This window comes from Corticium candelabrum, chromosome 1 (genome assembly GCF_963422355.1).
Source record: "Corticium candelabrum chromosome 1, ooCorCand1.1, whole genome shotgun sequence".
Lineage (NCBI taxonomy): Eukaryota > Metazoa > Porifera > Homoscleromorpha > Homosclerophorida > Plakinidae > Corticium > Corticium candelabrum.
In genome coordinates, this window is record NC_085085.1 from 4125199 (window position 1) to 4142407 (window position 17209).

Genomic DNA, 17209 nt, shown 5'->3' on the forward strand with positions numbered 1-17209 from the left:
AGATCAAAGTTTTCGAGTTGGAGGCCAAATTGCCTAGCACGTGCACCGAGGCAGGAAAATTATTCCTTGGGGCCGTGACCTTTTTAATTTGGCACATACAGTTTCTATAATGAGTACACGGGCAGCAGGTAAATCCTAGCTGACTGCAGTTGTAATTGGATTCTCTGATAAACTTCTTTGGGCAAATCACAGTGTAGTACAGATCGAGTCTGTGGTAAAATATACTAGGTGTATTCATTCTACTTGTACATTACAACTTGAACAGTTTCTTGGCTAGATTCGTCTGCAAATTGATGTGCAACATGAGGTCAGTTACTACTAGTAGATATTAAAGAGCTGAATAGCTCGTTCTTTGCCCAGGCAAATTAATTAATTAGATTAATTAACACAAATTTTTGTGTAAACATCCGGTTATTGAGCAGGAACGAAACAAAATTCTGGATAGCTTGTTTCCCGAATGGCCAAATACGTCTAGTGGGTGCACGTGCAGTCCCAGCTATTTTGACATTTCCGCTTAACGTCACATCACTCCAAAGGTATAATGCTGCTGTTCTTTTCTCGAGCAAATTAACACAAATTTTCCTCCTCTAGGCGATATAATTTGTACCCCGTTGTTTTCCGGGGCAAATTAGGATTGGGCGAGGTCTAGGGTTAAACAACAGAAACTTGCGTTTGCATTGTGGTATGGAACGCAGGCTTCATGCATGGTTTTGTGGCGGCTATTTTGACGTGATTGATGCTACAGACAGAGAGATCAGCCTTCTAGTTATATCTAGAAGAGAAGACGACATTACGTGTTTAACCCGCACTAATCACCTCTGGAAATTATCTGTTAATTTATCTCTTATGCTGTTCTGCTTGCACCTAATTTGTGAGTGCAACAAAAAATAATAATATAAATTAAACTTCAAACGATAACAATTTATATATACAGAACATGCAGATGCCTTCAAAAGCACTGTCGACCATTAGCATATACGATGACATCACATTGACGTCAAAAATCAGTTTTGATTATTTCAACCCTACGTGACTGTCTGAATATATATAATAACGTATACAAGGTGCTTGAAAATAATATATGAACTTAATTAATATTAATCCTGATTAAAATTTTAGTGTAGAGTACGTACTAGACTGTACTTGGTAGCATGTCTATGCTAGCCGTAACCTCAATTCATGCAAGATCACTAGCTGACTTTTAGACTGACTGAACTGACGTCGTGGGGACATCACTTGACTGTTCCTTAGGAGGACTTCGTATTGCCGAGACCTGCTGACACACACAACAATTCCATGGTAGAACACTTCTCGCTTCTTTGGATAGAAATGTGTATGGTAAAAGAGTGATTCAATATAGAATTATAACCGAGTCTGTAATAATGTTGAGAACTGGATATTGATAATCAAGAAATGTTTGAGGACAGTCCCAGCTGTTGGGCTGATTCTTCAAGCAATTATAGTACTCGTTGACATAAAAAGATACAACTTCTCGATCAGAATTTCGAGCTTTGATTCCTAAACTGATAAACTAATAGTTGAGAAAATTAATATTATTATTAGAAAGTTATAATACTTGATAATGTTACAGCCCATGCACTTCAGCAAGCAAAATCAAGAAAAAGCAATTCAGACAGCAGGAACTAGCACCACAAAAAGCGGGAGATTTTGATAGTTGGAGAGAGAGAGAGAGTGCACGTCGCTACGAGATTATAGTGGGAGAAATAAATGGACAGATGGATTTATTCTAGATAAACCAGGAGCTGTTGATTACAGAATCTAATTAAAGCAAGGAAGGAGCAGTACATATAGACATTCTGATCAAATGAATTAAGAGAGACGATCAACCCACTACATCAGATCTAGCAACTCCAAGTAATTAAATCAGTGGAAAAACCTCTACCTATCACATCAGAAAATCGAGAGGATCCGGCTGAAGCCGTTGCTACACGTCCAATGATGAAGACAAATCCTGAACTTAGTAGTAATTAATACAGTACAATAAGGAAGGAAAGGTGTGGTGCATTTACCCTGATTGAAATTTCATTGTATACACTGCATTATGATAGTATATCTCTATGCTATAGCTGTAACCTCAATTCAAGATCACTGACTACACGACTGAACTGACGTGGTGGGGACATCAATCGACTGGTCCTTGGTAGGATCATGTCACCGACACCTGCTGAAACAACCATTCCATGGTAGAACACTTCTTGCTTCTTTGGATAGAAAAATGTATGCCACCAGAGCAATTGAATATAGAATTACCGCTAAGCGGGCAATAATGGTGAGGACTGGGTATTGATAATCAAGAAATGTTTGTGGACAGTCCCAGCTGTCGGGCTGATTCTTCAAGCAATTATAGTACTCTTTTACATACAAAGACACAACTTCAGAATTTCGAGCTTTGATTCCGAAACTGATAAACATAACAGTTGAGACGATTGGTGTCATGATTGCCAACAAATAAAATCTCCACTGCAACACACGTATCTCATTCACTTGATTAGTATTAGCATGTAGCATGGATTTCAGAGTTTCAGTTTGCAGTTTTCTTCGCCTCTTAACAGCCTAACAACACCCATTATAGTACAAATTATAGCTACCAGTAGCAAACATGTAATGACTCAGAATAATAATTTCCTCTACAAAAAATTCTTCAACCCAACAAAACTTGATAACAACTTATAAGTGCATGATAGCACTTGGTATTGATCATAGCACACTGTCCAATTTGTAATGCTAAAAAATATTTTATACCTGTACCCCTACACACACACACACACACACACACACACACACACACACACACACACACACACACACACACACACCACACACACACACACACACACACACACACACACACACACCACACACACACACACACACACAAACACACACACACACACACACACACACACACACACACACACACACACACACACACAGTAGCCGTTTCTGTCATCACTCTTAAATAGCATTATTACTTAAAATTCGCTCAAATTCTATACTCTCTACATTTCTAACAACTTTTCTTAATTTTTACTTTCAGCATTACAGTTCTTGTATGCAAATCATTTAATTAACCATGCAAACAAACACATATACACAGTGTGGCCCATGGCCAGTATAGTTCATATAAATTGGTTACAGCAATAAACTTAATTGATAATTTCTATTTCTTTTCATACTTGGTTTCTTAATAAATCTGATTTTAACAATGTATCTGCCATGCTATCACCCTTCAAAGATGCATTGTGGGTGCACCACAAATTCAAAACTAAAACCAGAAATGCAAATGCCTTGATACACTTTGAAATCGAATACACATATCCATTTTCAGCACAATTTGTAAACAAACTAACATGCTCTAGATTATAACAACAACAACAACAACAACAACAACAACAACAACACACTATTTCATGCATACACTCCCGCTGCACAATGGCATTTATGCAAAAACAGAGAAAAACAACCACAAGCGCTAATTATTACAATATTTCCACATTTCACAATTGCAGTTCATCATATAGAATTATTCACTTAGTTTCATTTTACTCATCTACCATACATGCCACATTTGCTACATCACCTGATTCAGCCCAATTGCAACATCAGACAGCAGCACCACAAGAAGAAACGATCCCAATTGCAATGGTAATCCCACTGTAAAATATGCTAATTCTTTAGAAGCAGGTGCACAACGAGGATGACTAAAACCAACTCTGAATGACGTTCCAGTCATGTATGGCACACTCACAAGAAAAGCAGGCAACAACCACGATATCAATGACTCAATAATATGAACCTTTATCTTTGCTTGATTTGAGAAGAAACGAGCTTGTGATGGTCTACGGATGATCCACCAAAGATTGATTGCTGAGCAGATCCACCAACACATAAACGAAAGAATAGCATATTGAAACACCACACCTAAATTCATGATAGTTAGTCAATAAGCAACAATATACAGACAAGCCAATTACTGATAATTATGCACCGCAAAGATGGATTCTTCACTGATTCTAGCAAATCTTGATGGCTGCAATGTAAGTCAGATTCACTGCTTATAAGTTCAGCTATATCTGCTAGACCTGTTGAACAAGCAAATCTACACTATACATGACTGTGTGAGTAATAAATTTAATAGTAAAATTACCCAACACAAATGTGTTCACAACCATGTAGAAAGACATAATGTGAGGAAACTGCCATCTAACCAATGTAAATCATGTGGGCTCATAAATACACACACACACACACACACACACACACACACACACACACACACACACACACACACACACACACACGCACGCGCGCACACACACACACACACACACACACACACACACACACACTATTAACGTGCAGACACTCCCGTGCACACAGGCATGCATATAGTCAATCTTACAATGTATCTCTTAGCTTAATCCACGTAATGAATACAGCAACTGCAATAAGAACTTGTACGATAGCTTCTACGAAGAGAACAGGTTTCTTGCTTCCTTCTTCAACTGCAGGCAACCATGTCCATTCACCACAAGGGAAGTAACAATCACCATTATCAGCTCTCCTCAATGGAGACCGACAGCTGACAAGGGTATATTAAGGTCACAACTATCACTATACTGAAGTTGACTATGCTTACTGATTATGCCTACTGGCATTCGCTTGCAAAGTACTCTGGTAAGAGCTTGCTGAAAGAGATGATTCCTAACAGAAATAGAACAATATTTATAGTGTACTTATAAGATATGTGTCGAATTCTTATTTAATCTGAAATGCACTAATATTCTGTTCTAGAACGCATTCACATGTGCCAATTACAATGCATGACCCTAGTGAATTAGATACATACCAAGTACAGTAAAACAGTCCAATTTTGGAAATAATACCACAGTGTTATTATTTTTTCTGTTTCTCATACGAGTTGCATTTGCCTATAATCTAACATATGATAATCTCAAACACACACACACACACACACACACACACACACACACACACACACACACACACACACACACACACACACACACTTTTAGTTTATAGAAAAAACACACAAAGAAACTAGACAGCACATACCTGTATACTCCTAGCTACTACGAAGCACGTAGAATTCCTGTATCATACACTACATAGGCACTATCCCGTTGTCTTATTTAGATTCCATACTAATTTCACGGTCCGAGAAATAATAACTGCCCTGTTAAAATACAAAAGTAATAGAGAAGTTAACATAAACTTTATACAGACATCATGCAGTACTAAAAGTAACCTCACTCAACAATACCAAGAGTTGCAAACTCTTCAACTCTGAACACCAGATGAATTCCTGTTTAATTAATTATTCTTTGTTACTTATGTTGCCCACATTATCAAACTCTTGAGCTGCAACAAAAAATTAACCCGTACGGTACACATCAACATCTAGCTAACAAGTGTTTGGTATATACCGTAAGCCGCATTTCTAATCCCCCATTGTTAATACAGTCAACTAACTTTCGACTACTTTTAGACTACACTGGAACATTTTAAATAATCATTAATTAAACATAAATCACAAACACAACTAGAAAGTTCATAATTGTCATATAAAGAACTATGTGCCGGTACACGTAATATTATATAATTAATTAGACACATTAGCTGTTATATGCCTGAGCTAGGTAACATCTAAGGGCAGACCTAAACATCACAAAACCTGATGCAATTAACATATAAAAATTAAAAGTTGTATGTTTACTATGCTCTCTCTCTCTCTCTCTCTCTCTCTCCCTCTCCCTCCCTCCCTCCCTCCCTCCCTCCCTCCCTCTCTCTCTCTCTCTCTCTCTCTCTCTCTCTCTCTCTCTCTATATATATATATATATATATATATATAGCGTTATATACTTACAGAAAACAATTATTAATTAATTCAATGTTGGCTCTAACTAGTATAAATTTTCTGGAAAAATTAATTCCTCCCAATAACTATTTTGCATCCACTAACTTCAAATTTGGTATTTGAAAGTCTTTACCAGAGATCATCTATATCTCCTCTCCTAACTGAATTCTATAAAAATTCAACGGTTGCACTGTATTATTAATTACTACTTAATTACCAACAACAATATTAAATAATTTAAACAAACTGCAGAAATTAGCATGCTAAAATATCACTTCCGGTCTTTATCCGGGAGTTGAAACGACACATGCACAAGTAGCTAAAACACTGACGCACATTTGAAGCTGAGCCATTCGTAGTAGGTAAGTCGACAGATGACAAATAGGCACCAGTAGGAATGAGCATAATTCCAAACAGTAATGCAAGAAAACACACTCGAAGGACTCTTGTTCCTCGCTGCTTCATCTCTTCCCAATCACAAACATGTCTGCCAGTGTCAACTTTGCTACCGTTGACCTCATTAGATTGACCTACAATTACACGTTGTAGTAAACGAAAACTCATCGCCTAGCTAGATGATAAACAACCACCTTTCGGACGTACACAAACAGCAAGTCTGTACGACTGTCTCCAAGTACTAGGGGTTCTAGTGGCTGTAAACATAACGGTCAGAGCTCCAATTACGTATGACGTACGCAGCACATACGTCCCTAATTATAAACTACAGTGCACTTACCTAAAATATAAACATTGTGTATTGACTCTTCATAGTCTCACTCCGCCCTCGTTATTCCCGGATTGCCTCGAACATAGGCCCGGATCCGGAATTTTGAAGTACGCAAGATAATTTTGGCGCAATGGTGCTGCAAGCGCCAAGACAACATGTCCAGGCCCAGAGCAGCGCCAATATTGTACTGTACTTGTAGATCTACTCTGCCACGCCCAATACAGTATAAATCACTCTAAAGTTTGTTGTTTTCTTACCCTGGTAAGCTAGTGATTGATATATACGTATAACAACTACTAAAATTTGTATTTTTGTTGTCGACTTGTTTAGTTGCGTCTCAGTTTCCTTTTCTGCATCTGGTCATCAGTTTCACAATCAGTGTTCTTATACCATGCACAGTCTGTCTATGGCTTATCGATGAGACTGTTGAATCCTCTTCAGTTTTGATGTATGATTACACTGTATGTGACATAACTGCATGGTCACAAGCATGGTCATATTGCTATAGTGACTATACATGCAATGATATCATACAATAAGTGGAGTTAATTAATTAAATTAGCTTGGTTGAAAGCACCACGTACTACATTCATGGTAACACATATATTCTTGTTTAAACAGTCAAATTAATTATTAAAACAACTTGGTTTTAATTAGTTTACTGAGCATCCATCATATTCTCACAGTCCTATTAACTTCATACTTTTCTACCCTTCTATAACTTGTGAATATACAGGGCAGTCATATATGTAGTTAGATGACTTTGTGGCAGTGGAGCAGTTGCATCCAAATGGTTGATATCAAGAACTAACAGTCATAATGGCTGATGCTGCTCTAGGTCACTATTCATTGCATCTTTTAGCAAAAGCAAATTTATTGTTAGACAACTCCAATTATGAAATGTTTGTGGACAAACTGTAGACAAGGATGTTTAAACCTGAGTTACTGGTATGACAGTTATTTTCCTTACTGCGAGAGATTTTATATCTTTGTTCTCTGTAGAATTTGTAGTATTGGAAAAATTAAACGTTCTCTCAACTTTTGAACATACAGATGTCGTGTCCTGTTGTTGAGCACAAATATTATCAGCAAAGTTGGTCCATGCAGCAGAGTGATGACAAAGAAAAGATACCACAACACCTCCAAACTCTTTATCGATGCCATCAATGGAACTGTCCACATGAGGCCCAACAAAGAAAACATTCCAGTAAAAGTGCGCAGTTTTCTTTTGTGTTGGACACATGACTATTGAATTCAAGGTGGACATCTTGGTTGACTTCATAGTGGTGTGAATGCTCACCACCAGAACAATAAAAGTCAACAAGTTGAACAGCACAACGATATTGACAGATGCAACAAAGCCAACTAAGAGACGTACTTCTGCTTGCAAGTAGCAGAGTTTGTCCGTAGCACAATCAATGTTCAACATTGCTGCCTTTGTCTAACACAAGGCACATGACACAAACCAGGAGGGGATGCCCCATCCAATAATGCTGTAAAATATTAATTGCTTTCTTGTCTTCGTATGTGATGATGTTGTTGGAGTGATTACGAATTATCTCAACAGATTGACTGCAATCATTGATGACCAAGTGAAATGGCTGAGAGCAAAGTAGTGAAACAGAAATCCTATCAAAGTGCACAGCCACTTGATTTCAACTCGATTGGCTTTCACTACAGTAGTAATATCAGAAATGTAACATCAAGGGAGAGGAAATAACACATAGTGCATATTCCTTGCAGAGTTCTTAGCTCGGCAAACAGGCAGTATGTCACAAAGACGATCTAACAACAGACTCGTGACAGCACATGCAACAGTAGACTGAATGATAGGCAAAATTTCAACGCTCCACACTTTATGAAACGTGTAATTCTGTGAGAAGACATATTGCATCGAAACACAGTGCCATTGACGTAAACGTATTCTCCGATTTTGAGATAGACAACTGTCACGTGGTCATAAATATTTCCGTCATCCAACACAAAGAACTCAGTCTGCTTCAAAACAACGACTTTGTCACAAGACAAATGAACATTTGCATTGCAAACTATTGCTTGATCGCTTTTGACAACGTAGCAGTCAGCTGTTGGATTGATGTTCTCCAAGCCCACTAGACTACCATACCCAGAAACATTTTGCACATCGATATCAACAGAAATGAAATTGTTGCATTGCCCTCGAACGCACATTGACGCGTTGGGTTGCAGAATGGGAAGAACTTGCCTGCAAGTGTCGTTTTTAGAGACTTGCACGTTGCCATCAGGACAGCTCTCGTGCTCAACAATTCTATTTTATTTGTCTTCTTACGTTGAGGTCCTATCACTAGGACACTTGCATGCGGTATTGAGCCAACATTGGGAATTCTAGGATAATCATTTCCAACAAGAAAATCATGTACACAATTCCAAGCAACGTATTGTGTGGTTACTGTTGAGTTATCCAAATCGTTGTAAACGGCACACTAGCGGTTCTTTGTTCTAACACAGGCTGTTGTTGACAGTAGGTAGTCCAAGTCTAATGTGTGTTGGCATCTATCTCGAATGCAATCATCATAATAGGATAAAACGCTTTTCTCTGCTGCACCATGAATGAAGGGACATCTATCAACAACTAGCAAACAATCCCAACTTGTTTGAATAACGTCACACCAATTAGCTTTGTAGTAACGCCACAACTGATGGTGTACCCGTAACCGTCTTCCTTCAGAGTGTCTGGCGCCATGAGATAGCTAGCACATGAACAGACGCTGCAGTGGTGTTACTCAGTTTTCTCCTACAGTGGAGCACCATCGGTAAGTTCCACGCTCTACTAATCTCCTCGCCGTTGCAGATCGAGCAGGCTATAGATATAATTGAAAGTTGTTGTTATGGACGTTACTCAAGATCGAACAGAAACGTTCGCCACTGACCTGTCTCTTCTAGAACAAGATTTCCCACGCCGTGCGTGCGTGACGTTCGAAACATTTTGCACGTTGAGCAAAAACATGATCATGAGCACTACGGCCAGTCCACTCTGTAAATGTGAACAAACCTCAAGTAAAGTCTAGTACTGGTGAGAGGACAAGGTCATAAAGCTGAGTAGCTTCATCTGCACTGGTAGCTACTGCAACCACTGCTTTTCGTTAGAGAATCGCTAGCGTTCGTGCTGACCGATCTCTGTTCCTTTCTGTGGAGGCTGAATGTCCTCCATCATGAGCATCTTGCGCAGTAGCTAGGGGAGAGGAACAACAACATGAACGGCAGTATCGAGAGCATTGAGTTGGACATTTTCTCCAACATTAAAGGCAGAGACTGCTCGTCGACGTTGCATGTTCAGGACGAACCCAATTAGTATCATATCACAAGTTATGTGTACGTAGCTGCGGTCGCTACATTTCATTGACGCCGTGGTAATTATGCTAGGCGACACGGTCACACGTCCACGCGTGTCGGACAAGTCTAGAAGGTACTGTTATAGCGTTCTCCTTCTCTCTAGATATTTGTAGTTTATTCTTCATTCGTGTTGACCTTACGGAGAGATCGACGTAGATAATGAGAACGAGTCGGGCGTCAGGAGTGCTGTTAACATCTATAGTGTTAATTGTATTAACGTAAATGGTGTTGGGTGTACATCATCTCTTCTCTATATCTTCTCTCTATGTTTGAATTCTTAGTTTTCCTGTGACGATGTTCATTTGCCGACTTGACGCGACCACTTACCTGAGCCGGCCTGCGTAATGAAGGCGTGGCCGTGGAGAGTGGGCGGAGCTCGGCCCAGCCCATCATGGAGAACCGACGTCCGGCGAGGATCCGGGAATTCAGACCAGACTCCGGCCCACAAGGAAGGCGACCTCGACCAACGTCGAGGTCACCCCGCACCCAAGCCGGACCCTCTTCTTCAGGACCTACTCTCCAGTATTCATTCAGATACGTACCCCCGGTTAGCTGTCAGAGGTGAATGCCTTGTCACTGTCTAGTGAGCATGCGTTTATTGCACGCACGTACGAAACCATGCACGCGAGTACACTGTACAACTAGTCACCGGGTAGAAAGCATGCACGCATGGTACCGCCGTGTCTTCGGCAAACTTGTCATCGCTTCGTCTCTGGCGGGAAGCTACAAGCGACCGAGAGTATGAAGCTAGAATATTGGCGTCAAGTTTTACGTGGCGCTTGCAAACCTCGCTCCTCCACCTCGCCAATGTCTGGATCGTGGAGTCCTCCAACCCAGTTCTGCAAGTGTAGTTGCGGCTCCAATCTTAAAGCTACGCATCGAGTAACCGGACACAAACCCCCGGCTTCTAGTGTCTCCCGCACTTCTTTGACAAGTCTTTGCATAGACAGAGGCCTTCCATCAGAGCACAGAAACAACGCGCTTGCCTCTCGACCTTGCCAAGCGAGGTAAACCAGCATTGCCGTAACAGGACATAAAGCGGTATCCGTCCTCCCGAGTTGGATATCCACACCCTGCCGGAACGGGTCCGTTTTTTGACTGCACGAGCCTAACTCTCATGAGGGACGGGTTCAAGAGGGAGTCCGCTGCAACATCGATAACTGTCAGATGAACCGACGATTCAACGGCCGGTACGAACTGTATAGTACTGTAACTTCGCCCGCGCGCAGAAAGCCAAAGAAAGCCAAAAAAGCATGCAGTCCGAAGCATCGCCACTTTCCGCCCGTCCACTCTTGGGGCCAAAGTCGTCTTTCAGTCTGAGCAGTACACATCTGGAGTGATTGGTAATCGCTGCCGCCATTTGGGACTTGCCGTCGACCGCGTAACGACTCGTAAGACCAGTACCAACAGTGGCAGAGAGACTGCAAGAGCTAGGGGTCCCCTACACCTTGCCGAATGCGAACATAGCGCACCGCTGACATGGAATTTTGCGAGTAGAGTTCGCGATACTCTCGTCCGCTATGAACACCACTAACAAGCATAGAGTCCGTTCAGATGTCGGGATTTAGATTGGTGCGATACCGGTTCGCTTGCAGGACGGTTGATACCGTAAGTACCCTGACTGGTATGCACGCAACGTGGACGAGGCTAGCCCAGCGCCAAACGAGCAAGAAACCGATCGTTCCAGCAGTCCGAAGTCCAGTCGATGTCAGTGTCGCATATCAACGCCGCCACGCTTGGTGTCACTGGACGCGGGGCCGGTTCAAGATGTGAACCAAACAACCAATGACCGGTCCACCAAGTTTCGCGACACCGCGTCCGCGACTGCTGCATTCAGCGAGTGCAAGACGGACTGCCCCAGTCGCTTGCCGCATGCCTCTCTGTTCAGTCTTCTCGCTGCGCTGCCTCTGGCACTGCGCTCCACCGTGACGAGACTGTGCCCGCAACCGTTACCGGTCGTGCCACCAAACGTCTTTCTGTGCCCGAGCCCTTGCATAAGCAGACGGACTGCCTCTCTCGCTTGCAACATGCCTCTCTGCTCAGCTTTCTCGGCCTCTCGCAATATGCTTGTTTGCATCAGCGTCACACTTGACACACCAACACCCACAGCAGCTACGCCTTTGGACATTGCAACCAGCTAGCTGCTCATACTCCCTATACGCTGCAACCGTTCAGACAAATATCTTCGCTACTAAGCTGTCGCGCTGTTTGTGTACCTACGGGCCACTCTTTCGCACGCAATATCCTCTCTACCGGATGTATGCGACCACGTGGCACCAAAAAGCGCGAAACATCGCGAAGGCCGAAGCAGCACGCGGAATCGAGATCATTCACAACCGCGGAAGAAGCCGAGTCATCTACCTGTTGTCCCTTGAGGAGGTTGACTGCCAGTGCTGAATCTAGACTCTACAGCGGCCCTGGCGGTCTCCTTCGAGAGTGCTGACTTGCCTCTGCTCACCGTCTGCCATGAAAGAAACGAAACGAAACACACGCACTCTGCGACGCTTGCTGCGCTGTGGCGGGCGCGCTAGTCACTAGCGATGCGCATGCTCCATTCATCCCGAGACGCTCGTGAGTCCGCTGTGCGCGTGCGCTCAGCAGCGCATCTCTGGACGAATTCAACTACGTTTTTACTGCTTTGTTCAACTCCATATAAAAGGCTGATCTGTCTGTCTATGCGTCTGTCTGTTTGTCTGTCTGTCTGTCTGTGTGTCTGTCTGTCTGTCTGTCTGTCTGTCTGTACATCAATCGTGCCAAAACTGCCTGACCAATCTCCCGTGTTCCACACCACAATTTACAAACGTACCTTTCGGTTGCACGAGATGAAGATTCAAATGGGCCCCTTTTGAAGTCCCCAAACCCGACCGTACTAGCTGCGAAGATGCTGTTGTTGCTCAAAGTTTGCACGACGAACTGTGAGTGCACGCCAGGTTGATCGAGGTCAACAGTGAAGGTGTCGCCATCGTCCAGAGTTCTGTTGGGACGGCGGTATTTCGTGTCGATCGAACCCGCCGCCACTTGCGCTCGAATTTCTCTAGAACGGCGCATTGGATCTTCAATAAATATGAAGTGCCCGTTTGTGACCTTGGGCAATATATAGTGAAAAGTCGCTTCCTAGCGGGGACGTCTTTAGGAGCAAGATATATCCGGGTTCTACAAAATACGGGCATACGGGGAACAAATTATTCGGGAGTTTGTGTTGTCTCCGCCTTATATGCCCGGGCAAATCTGGTTATTTTTAAACATCCCGAATACAATGCCAGTTATACTAGTCTCGCGTAGCCAGCCCTTCCCCGTTTTTATTTTTATATTTATATTATTACCAAAAAATAGAAAAGAGGAGGAGCTGGCTATGCGAGATTAAGTCTATACTACGAACTACAGTAGAACTTTTAATTACTATAGTAGTACCAAGAGCAACAGTGACGCAGGGGCGTAGCGCGACCTCTAGAAGTCGAGGCTTGACTAAACTACGGGACACGCTCATGTATTACCATTTCTAATTAGAACTAACTCGTACGTGCTTTGTACACATCTACAGACTTCGTAACCCTAAAGATGCAGACTCAAACGCACCGTGTACACAGTAGCTATACATACCTGCACGTGTGCAAACGCCAGGTTGAAATCTACGACACTAGATACATAAGTAGATATGCATGCAGCTGAAGGAAACTCAAGTATATGTTGGTAGCACGGTATACATGTGTTTGTGTCATTTACTAAGCATTGTACAGTGTCAATTAGGACATCCATACTCACTCTCCGAAAGTCACGCTCTAAGCCTCGGAATTTTGCTACCACTTTGCTTCCGGGATCTCAATGGGCATTCTTTTTGGCCAGGGACATATTGGTAAACACTATAAGTTTTATTTAGTTAAATGAACTCACTAAACATTGTCTACTAATTTTTGTAAATGTACTTGTTAATTAGTTTAGTATTGTAAACGTTGCCATGACGTGTTTATCTATGCCTCTTAGAGCGCGTTATGCCAGACGATAAACATTTGCTTTTGCTGGCTCTTATTTAACTAATCCATTGACAGCTAGGCCCAGTCTGCGTGAGAACGCTTTGTAACACTCTTGTAATGTTTTAGAAAGGCTGAGTGGGTTATAAATTAATAAATTGCACGAGTGATCATGCATGTACATGTACAACAATTGTTCCTGTGGCTGCAATCACGTGATCTGTGATTGCGAGAAGATATGGCGCTCCTGTGCTTACAGGCGCTTTCTCTTGTATGGGCGATCTGCACGCTCGCCAGCGCAGACGACAACAACAGAAAGCTCGGCAATTCGTTGTACGGTAACGTCTACGCAGTCTACGCCGGGAGAGTGTCAAAGATGCTATGCCATTTCCGTGTGCCCTCTCTGCCCAGACTGTTCAACAAAACAAAACACCAAGAGGTGTTTTTGTGGTGCGGAGTTGAGCCAGGTGGATACGATGTCGGTGTACTGCAACCCGTTCTCATGTATGGCCCAGACTGCAACTCAAAAAATGGTGTAGGGTATCCGAGTGACAGACATTACTCATCACACCCCTACTGGTATTTCTCTGCTCAATATGTCTTTCCCAAGTACAAGACGAAAAAATGTTGTCATTGTGAAACGGGAAAAGTGTTCAAGGCATCACCAGGGGATTTCTTAATTTCTGTTATGGACTTTGACAGAGAGAATTCGATGTGGATGATATCAATGAAGAATGCTGCAACTGGTGATCTAAGTGTACTGAAAGTGTTTCATCCTTACATGAACAAGTCTTTACATTGGAAGGATTTCTCATATCATTATCTTTCATTTGTCGATGTGGAAACTTATGAAATTTCCAACATTAGTGAAGAGATGCCTCGTGACTCTCAGTGGTATGTAGTTGTAAAAATGTATGATGACCGTGGCAAGATCATACATTTAACCAGCAAAGATTGGAAATATCATGTTAAACCACACAAGGAGCCAGTTGTTCATTGTACAGCAGACACATGTGTTTTTAATCTCCAATCTGCCAATGTTAGTAGTGTATAGCGTTTGTCTGTCAGTGATACCAAGAATTGCACATATTTTCACTTGCAATATTGCTCAGTGAAATTGCCGGATAGTGGCAAATGATTTTGGCACATGGCATAAATGTATTGACAATTGACCCTTCGAGTAGAGATGGCCTGTGCTATTGGGAGAGGTTTACAAGGACATTGTGTAATGTGCACATCTCATAACACACACAGAACACACGCACGGATGCACACACACACACACACACACACACACACACACACACACACACACACACACACACACACACACACACACGGAGACACAGAGACACCACCCCACCCCATCCACCCCCACCAGCAACACTCCCAATAGCAACACCGCACCAGCAACACCGCACCAGCAACACCCCACCAGCAAACCCCCACCAGAAACACCCCCACCAGAAACACCCCCACCAGCAAGCCCCCACCAGCAAGCCCCCACCAGTCACCCACCCCACCCCCACCAGTCACCCACCCCACCCCCACCAGTCACCCACCCCACCCCCACCAGTCAGCAAGCCCCCACCATGCACCCACCCCACCCCCACCATGCACCCACCCCCACCATGCACTCAACCCACCATGCACCCACCCCCACCATGCACCCACCCCCACCATGCACCTATCCCCACCATGCACCCACCCCACCAGCCACCCACCCCCACCAGCCACCCACCCCCACCACATCCACACCAGTCACCACACCCACACCAGTCACCCACCCACCTCCACCACCCACCACCACCACTCACCCACCCACCTCCACCACTCACGCACCCACCTCCACCACTCACCCACCCACCCCACCCCCACCCCTCTTCCACCCCATCCACCCCCACCACTCATCCACCCATCCCACCCCCATTAGTCACCCCACCCCCATTAGTCACCCCACCCCCATTAGTCACCCCACCCCCATTAGTCACCCCACACCCATTGGTTACCCCCACCAGTCATCCACCCCCACCAGTGACCCACCCCCACCAGTCAACCAACCCCGCCACCAGTACCCACTCACCCCCACCAGTCACCCACCCACCCCACCCACGCCACCCCCACCAGTCACCCACGCCACCAGTCACCCACGCCACCAGTCACCCACGCCACCAGTCACCCACCCCACCAGTCACCCACCCCACCAGTCACCCACCCCACCAGTCACCCACCCCACCAGTCACCCACCCCACCAGTCACCCACCCCACCAGTCACCCACCCCACCAGTCACCCACCCCACCAGTCACCCACCCCACCAGTCACCCACCCCACCAGTCACCCACCCCACCAGTCACCCACCCCACCAGTCACCCACCCCACCAGTCACCCACCCCACCAGCCACCCACCCCACCAGCCACCCACCCCACCAGTCACGCACCCCACCAGTCACCTACCCCACCAGTCACCCACCCCACAAGTCACCCACCCCACCAGTCACGCACCCCACACCACCTGTCATCCACCTCACCCCCACCGGTCACCCACGCCACCCCCACCGGTCACCCACGCCACCCCCACCGGTCACCCACGCCACCCCCACCGGTCACCCACGCCACCCCCACCGGTCACCCACGCCACCCCCACCGGTCACCCACGCCACCCCCACCGGTCACCCACCCCACCCCCACTGTCACCCCCAATGTCACCCCACTTTAACCCCCACACTCACCCCCACTTTCACACTCACCCCCATCCTCACCCCACCCTCACCCCCACTCTCACCCCCACCCTCACCCCCACCTCACCCCCACCTCACCCCACCTTCACCCCCACCTTCACCCCCACTCTCACCCCCATACTCACCCCCACTCTCACCCCCATCCTCACCCCCACGCTCACCCCCACTCTTACCCCCACTCTCACCCTCATCCCCACCCTCTCCCCACCCTTCCTCTCCCCACCCTCACTCTCACCCCTCACCCTGGCCCCCACCCTTGCCCCACCCTCACTCTAAGCCCCATCCTGGCTCCCCATTCCCACCCCCACCCTCACCCCCATTCTCACCCCCACCCTCACCCCCACACTCACCCCTCACTCTCACCCCTCACTCTCATCCCTCACCCTCACCCCTCACTCTCACTCTCACCTCTCACTCTCACCTCTCACTCTCACCCCTCACTCTAACCCCTCACTCTCACCCCTCACTCTCACCCCTCACTCTCACCCCTCACCCTCACCCCCA

At 44.9% G+C, this 17209-nt stretch overlaps 2 protein-coding genes across 2 annotated transcripts; one reads left to right on the forward strand and one right to left on the reverse strand.

Annotated features, from left to right (window-relative positions):
- Nucleotides 1-2002: 2002 nt before the first annotated feature.
- Nucleotides 2003-6592, reverse strand: LOC134187598 (uncharacterized). The gene is made up of 8 exons (XM_062655753.1): nt 6490-6592; nt 6236-6429; nt 4661-4725; nt 4424-4603; nt 4169-4224; nt 3996-4103; nt 3602-3942; nt 2003-2574 (listed from the first exon to the last, which is right to left on the reverse strand). Exons 1-8 carry the CDS (start codon nt 6560-6562, stop codon nt 2173-2175), a joined length of 1419 nt encoding a protein of 472 aa, XP_062511737.1. The 5' UTR covers nt 6563-6592; the 3' UTR covers nt 2003-2172.
- Nucleotides 6593-14204: 7612 nt separating this feature from the next.
- Nucleotides 14205-15177, forward strand: LOC134179438 (uncharacterized). The gene has a single exon (XM_062646370.1). It carries the CDS (start codon nt 14205-14207, stop codon nt 15018-15020), a length of 816 nt encoding a protein of 271 aa, XP_062502354.1. The 3' UTR covers nt 15021-15177.
- Nucleotides 15178-17209: the final 2032 nt, after the last annotated feature.

Coding starts and splice junctions, on each gene's coding strand:
- LOC134187598 (XM_062655753.1), bottom strand. CDS start 6,562: ATGTTTACAGCCACTAGAACCCCTAGTACTTGGAGACAGTCGTACAGA. Junction 6,430..6,489: donor TGTTTGTGTACGTCCGAAAG/GTGGTTGTTTAT, acceptor GTGTAATTGTAG/GTCAATCTAATGAGGTCAAC. Junction 4,104..4,168: donor TGTGAACACATTTGTGTTGG/GTAATTTTACTA, acceptor CTTGTTCAACAG/GTCTAGCAGATATAGCTGAA.
- LOC134179438 (XM_062646370.1), top strand. CDS start 14,205: ATGGCGCTCCTGTGCTTACAGGCGCTTTCTCTTGTATGGGCGATCTGC.